Below are 15,104 nucleotides of genomic sequence, written 5' to 3'. Positions count from 1 at the left end.
AGTGCCACCCTCCACTTTGCCCTTTGACCCCCTCACAGCTGCCTGCCCCAGCTCCCCACCCCAGCTCCCCCTGTGTTCATTCAGCATCATGCCTCATGTTACTTCATCCATGTCCCCATCGCAGCTGCTCTCCATCCATATTTAACGCCTATTACTTATAGATGAATGGCTGTCTACAAATACTACAGTTTTCCTGTTATATCGCAGCTATCATGGGTTTTGATGAGATTGCATGCACACGCAGTGAGTGGAGTCTTAAAAACCTCAATGAAACTTGACTGAATTTTTTAAGCGATTCAAAGTGTGAGGTACAGTATTTAGCTTTTTTTTTTTTTTTTTTCCTGAATACAGTATATTGTAATAATAACATTTATGTTTCTAAGTTCTGTTGCGACCTTGTGTGACCCTGAGGGGGGATGGGGGACAGTGTGTGTGTGTGTGTTGTTGTGGATTATGTTGAAACCATGTCATCTTTTGTTCCCCTCTCCATCTCCCAGTGTGTGACCTCATTTGTCTCCTCTCTCCCATTTTACAGTCTGCTGGAAGCCGGGGAGTCAGAGAAGCCAAAGGGTAAGAACTCTCCTCTTTCACAGCCCTCAAAGCCTCTATTGTAAGACAGGAATCTCCCTTTCTCTCCACCTCCTTTGTACTCCCCATGCCTTTCTGTGTGGTAGGAAAAAAGGAACAACACTATACGTAGACACTTAGTATGTCCTGATATTGATATGCCAACGTTTGGACATGACTGAGTTCAAATAAAATAGCAGTGGCGTGAGTTGCGTCCTACAAGGAGAAGTGGAGACAGCAGATCAACTTTTGTCTGTGATAATGCAAAGCAGCCAAAAAATAATTAAAGGCTACCTTTCGAATTAATAGCCTATTTGACAGACATTTCTAAATGAAAAAGACAAGCAGGGACACGAGTCATGGGAGAAATTCAGTGAGCTATGCATAGGCTATTGAAAGATGATGAAGATATGATGGTGCATTATAGGCATTGACAGACATTTTTAAGTGTTTCTTAAAAATGCTGGTTAGTCGGTTTTTATTTAACCTTTATTTATTTACAGAGATACAACTGTAGTTTTCTCAAAATGGCTTTGTGGATTCTAGTATGCCAATGAAGACCAGTCAACATCAGAGATCACAGTGATGTCAGAAGCTTTTTGTTCGAGACAAACCTGAGGGCTGCATGATACACAGAAAGTGCCTTCAGGGTTGTGCTTGAGGCCTGCATGTAAACGACATCACTGTAGTCCAACACAGTCAAAATAGTACACTGTACCAGTGCTTTTTCTGGCCTCAAAAGATAAACAAGCCTTATTTGTTGACCCGCTTATCACCGCTACAGTATACACCATACTCAGATACTGGATGTCTAAGAGGGCTTTTGATATGTGGCTGTGTGATTGTGGTTGGAGGGATTGGGTAAGTACTAGTGTCAATGTGTAGCCTACTTTATACATACAGTCTATCTTTAAGCCTACTGTATAACACGTCTGTGTGTATAAGAGGTTGTTTCGTGAGGTTTGTTTGTGCAGAGCCTAGGGTACAGCTCTTTCATGCTAAAGGTGCTATTCCGATCCCATCTTGAAGCTTGTTCGGACACAGAGAGAGGAAATGGTGGAGCAGGAGCACGGATCGCTGCCTCGCTTCCTGACTCACAACCACCCACCTGAGCCCACCAGGCAGTGCATACTGGCGCGGGTTCAAACTAGTTTAATGTGTGTGTGAGAGAGGAAGAAGAGGAGGAGTCAAATTGAGACAAGTGGAGTGGTGTGTAATGTTTTTCTTTTGTACAATGTCAACCGCTTTTTTCAAGATGTGGATTATTCAACAGTCTGCTGTGAAAAAATATTCACAGCATTTGAGAGAAAGCAGACAGGGAAGGAGAGAAGAGGCAGAGGAGGAATAGCGGAGACAGAAAGCTAGAATTGAAGAGATAAAGAGAGGGATGAGGAAAGTTCAGTAGACTTGTGAAAGAGTGTTTGTGTGCAAAGTTGGTCAGGCCTCTGCTTTGCTGTCGGAACCTCCTCTCTTGGTGCAGGGAGTCCGGTTTTCACTGCCAAAATCCCTTCATAGGCACATCAGGAGTTCCCCCAAACTCTTAACTGTTCCACTCGCGCAGATGCTTGCATTTTGCTCCCCTGAATGGAAAAATATGATGAAAACAAGAATCATTGCCTCTGCACATACATTTTCAGTGACTTAAGACTACCTCATGAAATAGGAAGAAAATCTGCTGAGAAGGTTTTGAATTCCAACCACAGAGCAGTTCTGGACCGTCCCCAGAGGACGATGGGTAATATTCGCATCTGCCCTGGCTCCATTGGCCCCTGCCAGGATCCTGGAACTCCGATTGGCTCCCTTGAGAGAAATGAGCTGTTCAGCAAGATGAATGGGAACACTTATGGAACAATCACTAATCCTAGGAGGCGGTCATTTTCCAGGCTTGAGTTTTTCTTTTTATCTCTCATAGACGTCCGGGATTAAGTGAAGAGGGCTGGACTGGAGTCAAAACACCTCTGAGTAAACTGGAGCGTGGGCTCCAGACTTGTGCATGCATGCGTGCGTGCATAACATTTCCTTTCTGAGCTGTGTCGTATTGAGTTTTGGACAGCATTGGAGTCAGAATGGATTATGTAAAGGGTTTGGGTTTCGTATTTGTCTGTCCAAAAGAAATTGAACCAGCAGAGACAATTGGTGTTTAATTGATTTATGAATTAATTTCATTTGGCGTTGGCCCTGTCATCCTGGGGATGGAATCTCAGGGCCAATCGCAGGGGTGGCAGCCAGGTAGCCCAAACTGAGGGCTGAAGGACATCTTGCCCTGCCCCCCCCCCAAATAAATGGTAAACTGGGCCTTCAGCTGGTGGCGGTGGAGAGGAGGAGGGGGGAAGGTTGAGCTAATGCTTTCAGAGAAACAGAGGTACAAACAGTGTAGCCTCTTAACGAGGAGGCTTGCACAAGCTCCACTATATTGTGTACACAACAGCAGCAAGTCCAACTAGCAAGACAGGAGAGAACACTTGAGCTTTTAATTGGACATCTCCATCCATTCATATCCTGCTGTGTAAGACACCTCAGAGGCATTTGTCTGGAAAACAGCAACCAAGGGGATATCCTGTGCGTTCTCAACCCTATGTTTTTCTGTCATTTTCCCTGGGAAAAACTCATCACGCATCACTCTTCAGATCAGGTGGTGAATGTACAGTCCTTTCCCCCCAAAAGTGCGTGTGCGGGTGCGCGTGTGTGTGTGTGTGCGCGTGCGTGCGTGCACATGCATGCGCGTGTGTGTGACTAAACCATGTAAAAAGCAATGTCTGTTTTTGAAACAAAACACACATTTATTCTCCTAATCTGAGGGTGACAGACAGAGAACAATCTGTCTGTGTCAGGTATGAGCAATCAACTGCTATTGAAAGAAAAACATGCAATGAACCCCAGCCCTCTGTTCTTGTGTGTGTTTTTGACAGCTGACGGGAAGACTGAAGATCAAGCCAAGATGAGTGTGGCTGCCAAGATGTCTCTGTTTAAGGTATGCTCTGTTTGCCCCAAGCCTTTGTGATTCTGTGCATGTGCATAATGTTGTTCTTGTTTTGTGTGTGAGACGATGGGACAGTGTGTGAATGCAGACTATATATAGCTATACAACTGTGTGTGTGTGTGTGTGTGTTTTACCCGGGTCTTGTTCCACCAATTTCATTATTGTATTCTGAGTCTGATTCCAGATGATTAATACATTAATAACATCTAATTGAGCTGTTCTGTAGAGCATTGAACTGACATGCACCTGGACTCAGGCTTGGCTCAAGTCTTCCCCAGTGTCCACAGTGTGTCCTTGAAGATAGAACCAAGCCAAGAGTTGGAAAGGAAACCAGCATACTCAGGCATACAACTCAAGGACATATTTCAAAAATCAAATTATACTACAGAGACTTGACATTCCCAGGCCATGCGTGTCTATTATTGTGTTCTTAAAGGGATGGTTCAGCCCATGTTCCAGATTTGATGAAAATGCATATTACAGTAGGTTGTTGATAGGTCAGTAGTGACATTCCTGTAAATCGGCTCTCTACTTTGCTCCCGGCACTGTAGGCTAATACAGTAGTTGGCAGCATCCTTCCGCAAAGACGGTGTTTCAGATGTATCTGCGTTTAGCATCCTCTGAATTGCATGCCAAAATCGCCTCAATGTGAGTTTGCGAGTTAAGCTTCTAGGACAGTTTGACCTTTTAGTCCTTGCAGACCGTCTGTTTCTCATCCACGGATGGCTGCTCTACTGGGGTTTGTACTCACCAGTTCAGTCAGTCTTCCGGACTTCCAGATTTATTTATTCGGGGAGGCTTTCCTAGCTGAGAGACTGACCAGCCCATGAGCCAGACATACCCGAAAGAGGTGGGTGTTCAAACCCCCAGCAGAGCAGCCGTGAAAGAGAAACAGACGGTCTGCAAAGGTTAAAAGGTAAAACTGTCCTAGAAGCTGAACTCACTATTAAACTTTTTTAGGAGAGAGGAGAGCATTAGCCCCTGGAGTTTCTGAACAAAGAACACACACACACACACACACGAGCATGCATGCATACACGCACGCACGCACGCACGCACAACACTACTTAGCTAGAACTTTCTGTGTGTCTTTCTTCTCTGCTTTAGTCATTTTGTTGCCTCACTGTGTATCTCTAAGGTCACTGTCTCTCCCTCCTCTCTTTCTCCCTTCCTCCTTCCTCTAGGGCTTGTTCTAACTAACATTTTCCCACGGTGTGTGTGTTTGGGTGTATTTGTTTGACAATACAATTTTGTGTGTGTGTTTGCAAGTAATTTTGTGTTCTTGCTCAGTTAAGGTAATTGCCCAAATGTTACCAGCCTCAGACCGTTCTTCAACTTTATACCGTTGATCAATGTGACTGACTGTTCTGTACCAGACAATCCCTTCAGGACTTAATGGCCACATAGGGACCAAAACAATCACACAGGAACAGAGACAGAGGACTAGACTGTTTACCTTTGGGGACAGTAAATTACTGAGTAGCACGACCCCGGAGGACTGTTTTAATGTGGAAAATACCCACAATGCCCTTCTGAGAAAGAAATCCATGTCTCCCAGGGGCTGGAGAAGACGGTCATCCCTGAAGATGGGTGTCCCTTGACAGAGGCGCGTGGTCGCCGTGCCAACGAAGCCCATCAGCCAGTCACCAGTGAGGAGGTGGTGGCTGCCAACAGGTAGGCGGAGTCTGAGAAATTATTCAATTATTAAATCATACAAAATATTATATTATTCAGTTGTATATTATGGTCATGATATTGAAATTATATTGTGGTTGGGTAATAGCAATTGAAAAACCGTGTAAAATCTAGGCCCCATCTTTCTTAAACGTACGTGTATGACAGAAGTATACAGAAGGTTATACTGATAATCTGTATATAACCATAGAAACAATGTTGTGTCTCTTGCTGGCTTTGCAAATCAATAGGGGAACAGAAATGTCTGTTGGACTGAATGCAGTGTGTGTGTGTGTGTGTGTACGTGTGTGTATGTGTGTGCGTGTACGTGTTGCTCCAGTTGTCTGGTTGCAGTAGTCTACCATCATGTCCACCCACATGCTTTGTAAGCAATGGGCGGTGTGTTGTATGTCAACACACCCTCTCCTTTACCCTCTTGGAATTTGAACTGATCAACAGAATGTCTCAGTTTCATTCTGAGTCAGGAAGAGGACTGATAACTCTAACTGTGTGTCTAGAGATTAGATGCAGATGTATTCTAACAATGTGCCTTTGACCTTCAGTTTGGCATGTTAGAGTTTGAGCACAACCAAACATATAAAATTATCGGATGCTATCAAAATACATTTTGTGCCCATGATAAAAAATTAAATGAAGAAAGGGAATATGTCATAAGAGAACCGAAGAACCTGTATCTTGTCATTACTGTAGAACCATTGGTTCTACAATAATCTCTCTCTCTCTCGCCCTCTCTCGCCCTCTCTCTCTTTCTCTGTCTCTCTCTCTCTCTCAGCTCTCCGAAGACATTGACAGCAGATGTGGGAATGGAGGAAGGAGGCTCCCAGGCAGATGAGAGTGCCGACAACCGCAGGTCTAAGAGCCAGGGCGCCCATACACAACCTCCCACTGTCGGGGAGTTGGAGAAGGTGAGTCAGTGTGTGTGTGTGTGTGTGTTGAGGGAGAGAAATCATGACGATTTGGAATATTTGTTTGTGCGTGTGCATGCTTGCATGTGTTTGTCCACATGAAGATTACTGTATGTGACATAGTATAGTAGAATATGTGTATTGGACATACTTTATGTAATCAATCTTCATATATGCACACACAATGATGAAAGGACAGGTGTGTGTGTGTGTGTGTGGTACCCAGGTCTATTAGTAATGGACTCTGTCTTTATCTTGGTACTTGGGTGTGTGTTGTGAAAGAGTACAAAGCTTTAGCTGACCTTTATCTGTGTTGCAATTCTGAAGCATTTTACAAAAGTATGCATCATATTCTTGACTTCTTTCACTTTATCATTCATCTCCCTTCTTTTGCTCCTCTCTATTATCTCTTTAATTATCTCTATTATCTCTTTTGCCCCCTCTCTTAAATGTAGCCTTAGGCTATGTTCATGACACTAGGCAAAACCAGTTTGATTTATGAGTGTTTGGGCCACCCACACTTGTATTGTTTATTGGCAGACTTTGGTCGAAATACTATTTTAAAATGTTTTTAGCATTTGCTTGAGCATGCCTGGTGTGCCAGACAGGCTGGATTTGCACTTATGGAGCTATTCCATTGATTTCATTGTGCCAGGCACATGATGCCAGGCACATGATGCCAGGCACAATGAAGCACAGCAACATATTTGAAATGATTTGAAATGCTATTTGAACCCAGGTCTGTTCTGACTCTTGTCAGTTCTGTTGTCCTTGAGCATATGTTCTCATTTTAGAGAACCTGGGTTGCGCTAAGGTGGAACAAAACGTTTTTCCTCAAGGTTGGCACGCACACACACACACACACACACACACAGACCACCAGGTCAGCTGTTCAGACACCCACTCCCTCTCTTAAAGACCATCTCCCCATCCTTCTTCACCTTCCCCTATGACTTACCAACCCCATCCCCTCTAACCTCTGACATCCCAGTGGGAGGGTTAGGGTTAGGGTACTGGTGTTGTTACAACTAAACAGAATACCAGGGCTGCTCTTTTCTTTCTATTACTCAATTTCCCTGCTTCTGTCTTGGTCTCCCCCATCATTGTTTATCTACCTCTGTCTCTCAACCCACCCCCCACCCCCCCCCCCCCCCCCCCCACACACACACACACACACACTGTTGGCCACAGTGAATGTAGTCAGTCCCTCAGTAGCAGTAGTAGTGTGTAAGGGGAAACGTTAGGCTCCACTGGTGGAATTCCAGACACAGGCATTGGGAATGGAGCATGGAGGGCTGGTGGTAGTAGGATTTACATTTATGGCATTTAGCAGACGCCTTTATTCAAAGCAACATACAACAAATACTTTTGTTTAAGTAAGTGAGTCATCTATCCATCAGCCATCATAAGATAATGTAATCAATGTTTGGACCAGGGGCCATGGGCAGTCACAATGCTAGAAGAAGGATTTTTATTTATTTATTTATATTAAAAGGAGAGAAACTATAGGGGTTACAATGGGCAGCCTGGGTCCAAGTTTTTCTTATGGTTTGGGAAGTTGTGTTGCAAAATAGACTGTCCGTTTCAGTCAGAGTAGCTTATCATCAAAACATTAATGAGGTTTATTTGTCGTCTCCAGGTCTCATGGAGTCGTCCCCAGCCTGTTTCCGACAAAACCGACCCCAGCCAAGAAAAAGAGGATTCAACCTTTTCTTCCCAGCCTGCCTTGCAGCGCCAAGACTCTGGTCCCCGCGGTATCAAGGGAATCCTGAAGAAGAGCCGTTCCACCAGTGTTGAGTCGGACTACAGCGAGGGGACCCCCGATGGCGGGGTGGTGCGCCAAACCAGTGTCACCCTGAGTCACCCAGAGAGTGAGGAAGAGAGTGAGGAAGAGGAGGAAGAAGAAGAAGAAGAAGAAGAAGAAGATGAGACCATAGTGGAGGATAGTCCCGACGGAGGGAGGTTCAGTGCTCCCCAGATGCAGAGGGGGGGTAGTAGTGGTAGTAGCTCAGGAGAGGAACTCCGGACCCCCTCCCCGGACGAGAGCCCCCCTTCTCTGGAGGAGAAGACCCCCTCTGTGTCAGAGGATGGAGAGGAGCTGGATAGTAGTTTGGATGGAAGCGTGGGGTCATCATTGAAAGACAGGTGCGGGGGACCTTGAACACATATGCACGTTCAGTTTTTACTCAATACCTACCTATGAATTCTAAGAATTTCATTGTACTGTCATAGACTCCCCTGTATCCCAGTACACTATGACAATAAACTTTGAACTTGTACTTGAAATTTAATTAAACCATAATAAGCAATAGTGTGTATGTATACAGTAAACAGCAAAATACTACACTTCTTTCCAGTGTCTATGATATCAATAAACAAAGAGACATTCACTTGTGTGTCTTCATGCCATCATTATCATCATTCTTTATTCCTCATTATTTTCCAGGCTGGCAGAGTTGACCAGTGGTGAGGAGGAGTGGAGGAGCCGGCTGAAGAAGCCAAAGCCTGGTGAGATGGTCCATAAGTCTCTGGCCAACCGCTTCAACCAGCTCCAGGATTCTGAGAATGCCTGGAGGAAGAAGGTAAGGCCTCTGAGGCAGGAGCTCTACCCAGGGGATGGGAGCCGTGTGTGGGGAGGGATTTTATGGACAGAAGCGGGGTTGGAGAAACACTGGGTCTGACAGGGCAGAGGCCTCTGAAACCTGGGCCTGTGGCAGGAGCTCTACCCAGAGGATGGGAGCTGTTTGTGGGGAGGGATTTTAGGGTCTGCAGAGGGGTTGGTAAAGGGTTGGTGAAATGCAGGGTCTTGAACTATAGAGGCCTCTGAAGTCTGGGCCTTTGTTAGGTGCTCTCATCGAGGCTGTTTGTGGATAAGGGGGGTCAGTAAGGGGGGTTGGAGAAACACTGAGTCTGACAGGGCAGAGGCCTCTGTCTGAGGCCTGGGCCTCTGGTAGGAACTCTACCCAAGATATGTGAGCTCTCAGAGGGTATGGGCTTCACACTTATCCTGTGCATGTGCAAACTGAATTTCTGCCTGGATAAGTAAATTTCTAACACTTAAAAACCATATTGATCGATCGACAACATGAGAGATGTACTTAAAAGATCTACGTGTCAGGGTGAATCATCACTGAAATAATAATCTGTATTGGTACTGAGATCATTAAAACCCTAATGATACCCAACCCAAGCAAAGACTGAGACTTGGTTGGGAGGAAGGCCTGGAGATTCTAAATTCTTCCAGTGCTGAATCAGCTGGTTGTCCCATGTGGTTGCCAAGAGAGGAAGGAGGAGGAAAGGGGGACTGTAATGGGAGGGCCAAGAGATGTGGGGAGATTTGGGAGTGGCGTTGTTGCCAAATCTAGGGCTTAGCCAACCTCCCAGAGAGACGACTCTGACCCCGGCGCTCGTAAAATAACACCCCGCACGGGTGTTTCCTGTGGCTCTCCTCTCCGCAGGCTGGTGTTTTTGCTTCCTCTCGCTCGCGCTCCTCTCCTTCTCCCTCTTCCCCTCTCTCTCTCTCTCTCTCTCTCTCTCTTATCTCTGTCTTACACACAAACACATACAAGTAGTCTTCCCTCCTCTCTGTTACCACACACACACACACACACACACACACACACACACACACACACACACTATTTATGTCTGTATCCAGCCCCCCTCTCTATCTTTCATGTGCACACTCTTTACTTTTTGTTTTCAATGCAGAATACATCACATTACTCATATTTAAAAATGTGTAGCACATGAAACCCCCCAAAGTTGGACCCTTGAAATGATGTACAATGTGATAATGTACAAAGCCCCCTGGGTTGTCCCCCCATTTACAGTAGGATGAGCTATCATTACAATAAGTCTCCTCTTGAGCCTGAAAAGCGCATCTTAAGCATTCACAGAGACCCAAAGCATTCTGACAAATCCCCCAAGCATTCATTTGGACACACAAAATGATATCATATCTAATTTATCGTAAATTAACTTTCTGTCCGATAAATCCACTCAGCCTGAAAAGCTCATCTTCAGCATTCACAAGCCCAGACACAGGCATTTAAGACGGCATCCAATATGTCTGTGGATTTCCTCCTTTTAATACATTTTAGTTCATTGCTGGTGAGTTGGGAACCCACACCAACTCACCAGCAATGCACACTGCAGCTGTCAGTAGAGAGCACAAACCTATGGGGATGCTAGCTAAGAGTCAAGATGTTTAATTTGAATGGGTGCCAGTGGATTTGTTGTTTTCATTAGTCAATAGTAGACACACAAAAAAGAGTCTCTGAATCAAGATATCTCGCCTTGAATGCCCTGACCAGTCATAATGTTCCAAATGGCCCATTTGAGTCAATTCCTACAACTCCCAAGATTCCCCTTTCCCTCCCACGCAAGGTGAACAGCACAAGACTGCTTTATTGTGCAAATGTAAGAGCATTCACAAATCTTTTAACCATATTTACGAATCATTTTGCATTCATTAAAATAATGGATCACAAATACAAGTCAAGAGGAGTTGTGTGGAGAGTAAATTATACTTATGCTTTGTGGGTTTTTTTACATATCATGGTACACATTTGTGAGTTGTAATAAATATACACAGTTTTTTGTATGAAACAAACAGTCTGTATTCGCTTTAACGCATATTTTTCCACTCCGCTTTGAAGGCCGCTGTTTCAGGTACAGAAGCGGCACGCCTTGCTTTTACGCAGGCAAAAGTGCTTTTGGTGGACACAGGCCTTAAAAAGACCTGTTGTAACTGAATAAGTAACATCTATCGGTATACCAGTGTACACTATGAACATTTGGAAATGTCCGAACTCCCATTTCTCCATCTTACTCATGGGAGAACCTTTGGTTTTCCAGGCACACATTTAGGAAAAACAGGAACTCTCCTGCTCTCCTGGCTCTCATGTGGAACCGAGCCAGAGCAGATGTTGTTGGTCTGTCGTCGTCGTCGTCAGGAGAGCTGCAGGATCATGGCGTGCATGGCACACACTCGGCCACAATCTCCCACTAGACCCAGATGTTTCTTGTTAGTCATGCTAAGCAAAGCTTTTTTCCGTCAGTTTCACGTAGCATTGAGTTGTGGTGCAATTGATAAAGTGTCTATTTGTGTGTCACAATGATTTGTATGCCACTGTCACATAGTCTACACTACATGCAAAGTAATACAACACTGTCATTCAGTAGTGAAAGCTTTGGGTCATGCTAACTTAACAAAATTGCTAGCTCTCCACACAATTGTGACTTGTTCATTTGATATTTTGACCCCATGGGAGCATTGTGTAATCTCTTTTTCACATCAACAAATCCCATTTGACACAAGTGTATTCCTCCTCTATGGAACTGACCCTGAGCTCCCCCAGCCGACATAAACCTGTATGAGTCACGCTCCTGACGCGCCTTTCTCGTCTCACCACAAGAGCTGGAGGTCTGCCTGACATCTGTCGACTCTGCTATAATCTCAGAGGGAAAACACAAACGGAATGATTTTTTTTTTTCTCACAGACTTTGGTATCATAACAATGACCTCACCTCTATTACGTACTCCTCCTTGCATCCTTATTGGCCTAGACACTAAAGCTCTCTGTCCACTCCCACCTGTTGGGGTTTGGGATTGGTTGAAGGTTAGTTGTTCTATTTGCATTCCCAAGAACAGCCTGGACTCTTTGAGATTATGGAGCTGCAGGTTGAAAGACTCGAACCGTGCCAAGTCTGGGAAGGGCAAAGGTTGGCCCTCTTGACTGTCGTTTCACATCTAATAGTAATCGACGTCTAACAGTGGTTTTCCTAATACAACAAAGGTGCTGTTAAATTGCTTGGCACCATCTGATTATCAATACACCTTTTTATCCACTCTTCTTGTTACAGTATATTCTCTACTTTCTCTCCTTTCCTCTGTTTTTGCATTCTCTCATAGGTTGAGAATGACCCTGCTTTTTTTATTTTTTTATTTTTTTTATCTCAGATCCTGAAATCCTCTCACTCCAGCTGTGGATGTTTAGGATGGTCTTCCCCTCTTCTTTCCTCGCTCCTGTCTTCCCCTCCTCCTTCCTTACTTCCTCTCTTCCCCTCTTCCTTGCTCTCCCCACCGTAGGACCTTTTCCTCACCCTTTTGCCAACACCCTGCCTGTCAACTGTACACTCTGACTAGTCTTTAGCAACCAGGTGAGTTTGTTTGTTTGTTTGTGTGTGCATGCATGTGCACATTATTTTATTTTTTTTGCATTTCTGTGTTACCCTCTCCTTTCTAACTCATACTTGGTCAAATCCTATCTAAATCAGTACGATTACATTTCAGATTTCTCCTTAATCATCCACTGACATCAATACATGATTTATCATTCCCATGTATCTCAAATGAGCATCTAGGCTAGCATTGACCGTGTTGACAGGCCAGTGTTGACAAAACCCTTAGCTACATGACTGTGGTCTACTGGCTATTTCCCAGTGGTTTGTAGATGTCTCTTTCTGTGTGAGTGGAGGTTTGGCTCGGGCTGCAGTGTGTAGTAATAGTGTACAGTGAGGCGTAGAATAATGGTTTCCTGTGGGGGTTTGGGCCTATAGCCCTCTGTCTCTCCTGGGTCCTGTCAGGGCGAGGTATTTCCTCCCTGATTGACTCTAGAGCTGGGCTGTTGGGGCTGGGTTGTGAGGCTGGCTGGTATGTGTGAAAAAAAGAGAAAATCTAAAACAAAGGGAAGTACTTTTCAGTCAGTTACCTGAGAAAGGGTTGAAAATGTCCACGGACATCTTATGATTTGGTCGGCTAAAATGTAATTGGGTATCATCGCATTTCTTTGCAATCACTACCAACTGCTATCGTGGTATGTAAATAAATAGCACGCTGAAGAGGAAGTTGGAGAGAGCATATGTGGAGGAGGTAAACAAAGGGGATTAAGCAGAATTTAGCCTGAATGGCGTTGATGGGTTTTATGAGACTAGAGTGTGTATCACATTGAATTGAGGATGGATGGATGGATGGATGGACAGAGCACAGAGCTGAGCAAAATACATTTTTTAAAATAGTTTCTAATATTAAAAAAATGTGAGGTGTTTGATTTAAAGCAGAAATTATACTTTTCTCATCAGCCCACCATTGCGAGTAGGATATCTATAGTATGAGGCTCTGATGTGCAAAATAATGATCATTTGGGAATCGGGACCATGTCGGTGGTGGGCTGATGATAAATATACCAGAAAATGTATAATGTACAACATTGTAACTGGTTAGGCACTGGAACAATGGAATAGTCTCAGAAGGGTAAACACTGCATGCAAGGCAAGCAAGATCAAGCGCACCAAGTTTGCTCACGTCTGGTTATGCATATGACAGCATGCATGTTCTTCTTGTACTGTATGTTTGCATCCTTTTTATGTGCACATAAATGTGCAAACACTCATTATGACTCCCCAGACCTGTTATTATCTATACTTCAGAGTTGGTAGGAATTAAAGCAGTGGAATTTACCATCTCTTACTGGTGTTTGACTGTGACAGTAGGAACACCTGCATGTGTATCACTGCTCCAGATGTGTGGGGAGGACACTTGACATCAGGCTCTGGGCTTCAGTAATAATACTCCATATCTCATCTGGTTTTTTGTTCACATCGACCACCCACCTATTATCATGGACCATTCATTGTTAGGTTGATTATTTCAACATTTACATCTAATGAGTTATTTTATATTGAATTGTTCCTACTTGCCTGATTAGCAGTGTGCACATGCCTTTGTTAAAACTACTCCTACCTACATTATTTATAAGGATTGTAATGCTAAACTAATTAGTGAATGTTTCGATCACCTTGATGTGTGTTGAGAAGAGGCCGATTGGACCAGTGATTATCTAGCTGCTTTCCTTATACTGTAGATGCAGGTCCAGACTCATTTTCAGGGAAGGGAAACTAAGCTCAGTTCAGTCTGGTCCAAGGCTACATTCATTGTGTCTTTTTTTCTCTTTCACAATTAGGTAGAGTTTCTTAATCTTCCTTTAGAGTTAATTAGTAAGACAGATACAGTATATGATGTTGTCTCTTTGCTAATGAGCCGACAACTGCCATTTTGGAACTAGAAAGCCTTCTGTAAGACATTTATTATAGAGTGTCGGAGTTGTGAAGTTCACCATAGAAAGGAAGTCACTACTCACACTACTCAAGCAGACAAATGGCTTCTTGTCGAGCAGCCATTGTAAGTCTTGCCAAGGCCATGAAACGCATTACAGACATTTAGCACTGGAATATCGTTAATTACTATGAAATCGCTCCCTGGGCCTTGTGGGACTTGTGTCTGGTAATCATGGCCATGGTAATCAATTTGAATGGTCCAATTCAGGTGCAGATACAGCAGTTAGCATAAATCATGTTGGAAACCATGCATGAGTTTGATTAATTTCTTGAGTATACATTTGGTTTTTCACTGGAGTGAGTTTTTCTTCTGTTTGGGTGGGTTGCTCATAAACAACTCTGTAAAACACTTGCAGTTGCAGAGGTCTGTAGAATGTTGTTTGCCAAGATTATTTTTTCTTGTTCCTTAAACCATAGATTCCAGTGAGTTGAGGAGGGAGATGCCATTCTCTGTGGCTAAAGGCAGCAATTATTGACATTTCTCTCTCTTTCTCTCTCCCCCATTAGAAGTCCAGTACGGATGTGGAGACTAAGGTGTCTCTAGCGGAGAGGATGATGATCCTACAGGAGAAGGAAGAGGCGTGGAAGAGCAGGGGGAGAGGTGCCGCCAACGACTCCACCCAGTTCACAGTAGCTGGACGCATGGCCAAGAGAGGTCAGACACCCCTATGACTGGCCCTAGAATGACATCCATTCAGTGGCCAATCTGGCTATAAATGGGGTGGATAGCATATTATGGGTGTTATGTATGTGTTTAACTATCCTTGTTAAAATAGACTTAAAATAGTGTAATGTGAGTCTTGCTGTCCTGGGGTTTGTTTCCTTGGTTACACCAT

The 15,104-nt window shown here is 44.1% G+C and overlaps 1 protein-coding gene across 1 annotated transcript in view; it reads left to right on the top strand.

Moving 5' to 3' along the window:
- svild (supervillin d) overlaps nucleotides 1-15,104 on the top strand; it is a 45,228-nt gene that overhangs the window by 18,197 nt on the left and 11,927 nt on the right. Inside the window, exons 3-9 of the mRNA XM_083687084.1 lie at nucleotides 536-570; nucleotides 3,477-3,538; nucleotides 5,106-5,221; nucleotides 6,015-6,147; nucleotides 7,787-8,292; nucleotides 8,594-8,729; nucleotides 14,776-14,923. Coding sequence (XP_083543210.1) covers nucleotides 536-570; nucleotides 3,477-3,538; nucleotides 5,106-5,221; nucleotides 6,015-6,147; nucleotides 7,787-8,292; nucleotides 8,594-8,729; nucleotides 14,776-14,923 — 1,136 coding nt within the window. The remainder of the gene's footprint in view (nucleotides 1-535; nucleotides 571-3,476; nucleotides 3,539-5,105; nucleotides 5,222-6,014; nucleotides 6,148-7,786; nucleotides 8,293-8,593; nucleotides 8,730-14,775; nucleotides 14,924-15,104) is intronic.

Source organism: Argentina silus (genome assembly GCF_951799395.1).
Source record: "Argentina silus genome assembly, chromosome: 16".
NCBI classification, from domain to species: Eukaryota; Metazoa; Chordata; class Actinopteri; order Argentiniformes; family Argentinidae; genus Argentina; species Argentina silus.
Note: the sequence above shows the minus strand (reverse complement) of the source record. Positions and strands in the feature narration are given on the sequence as shown.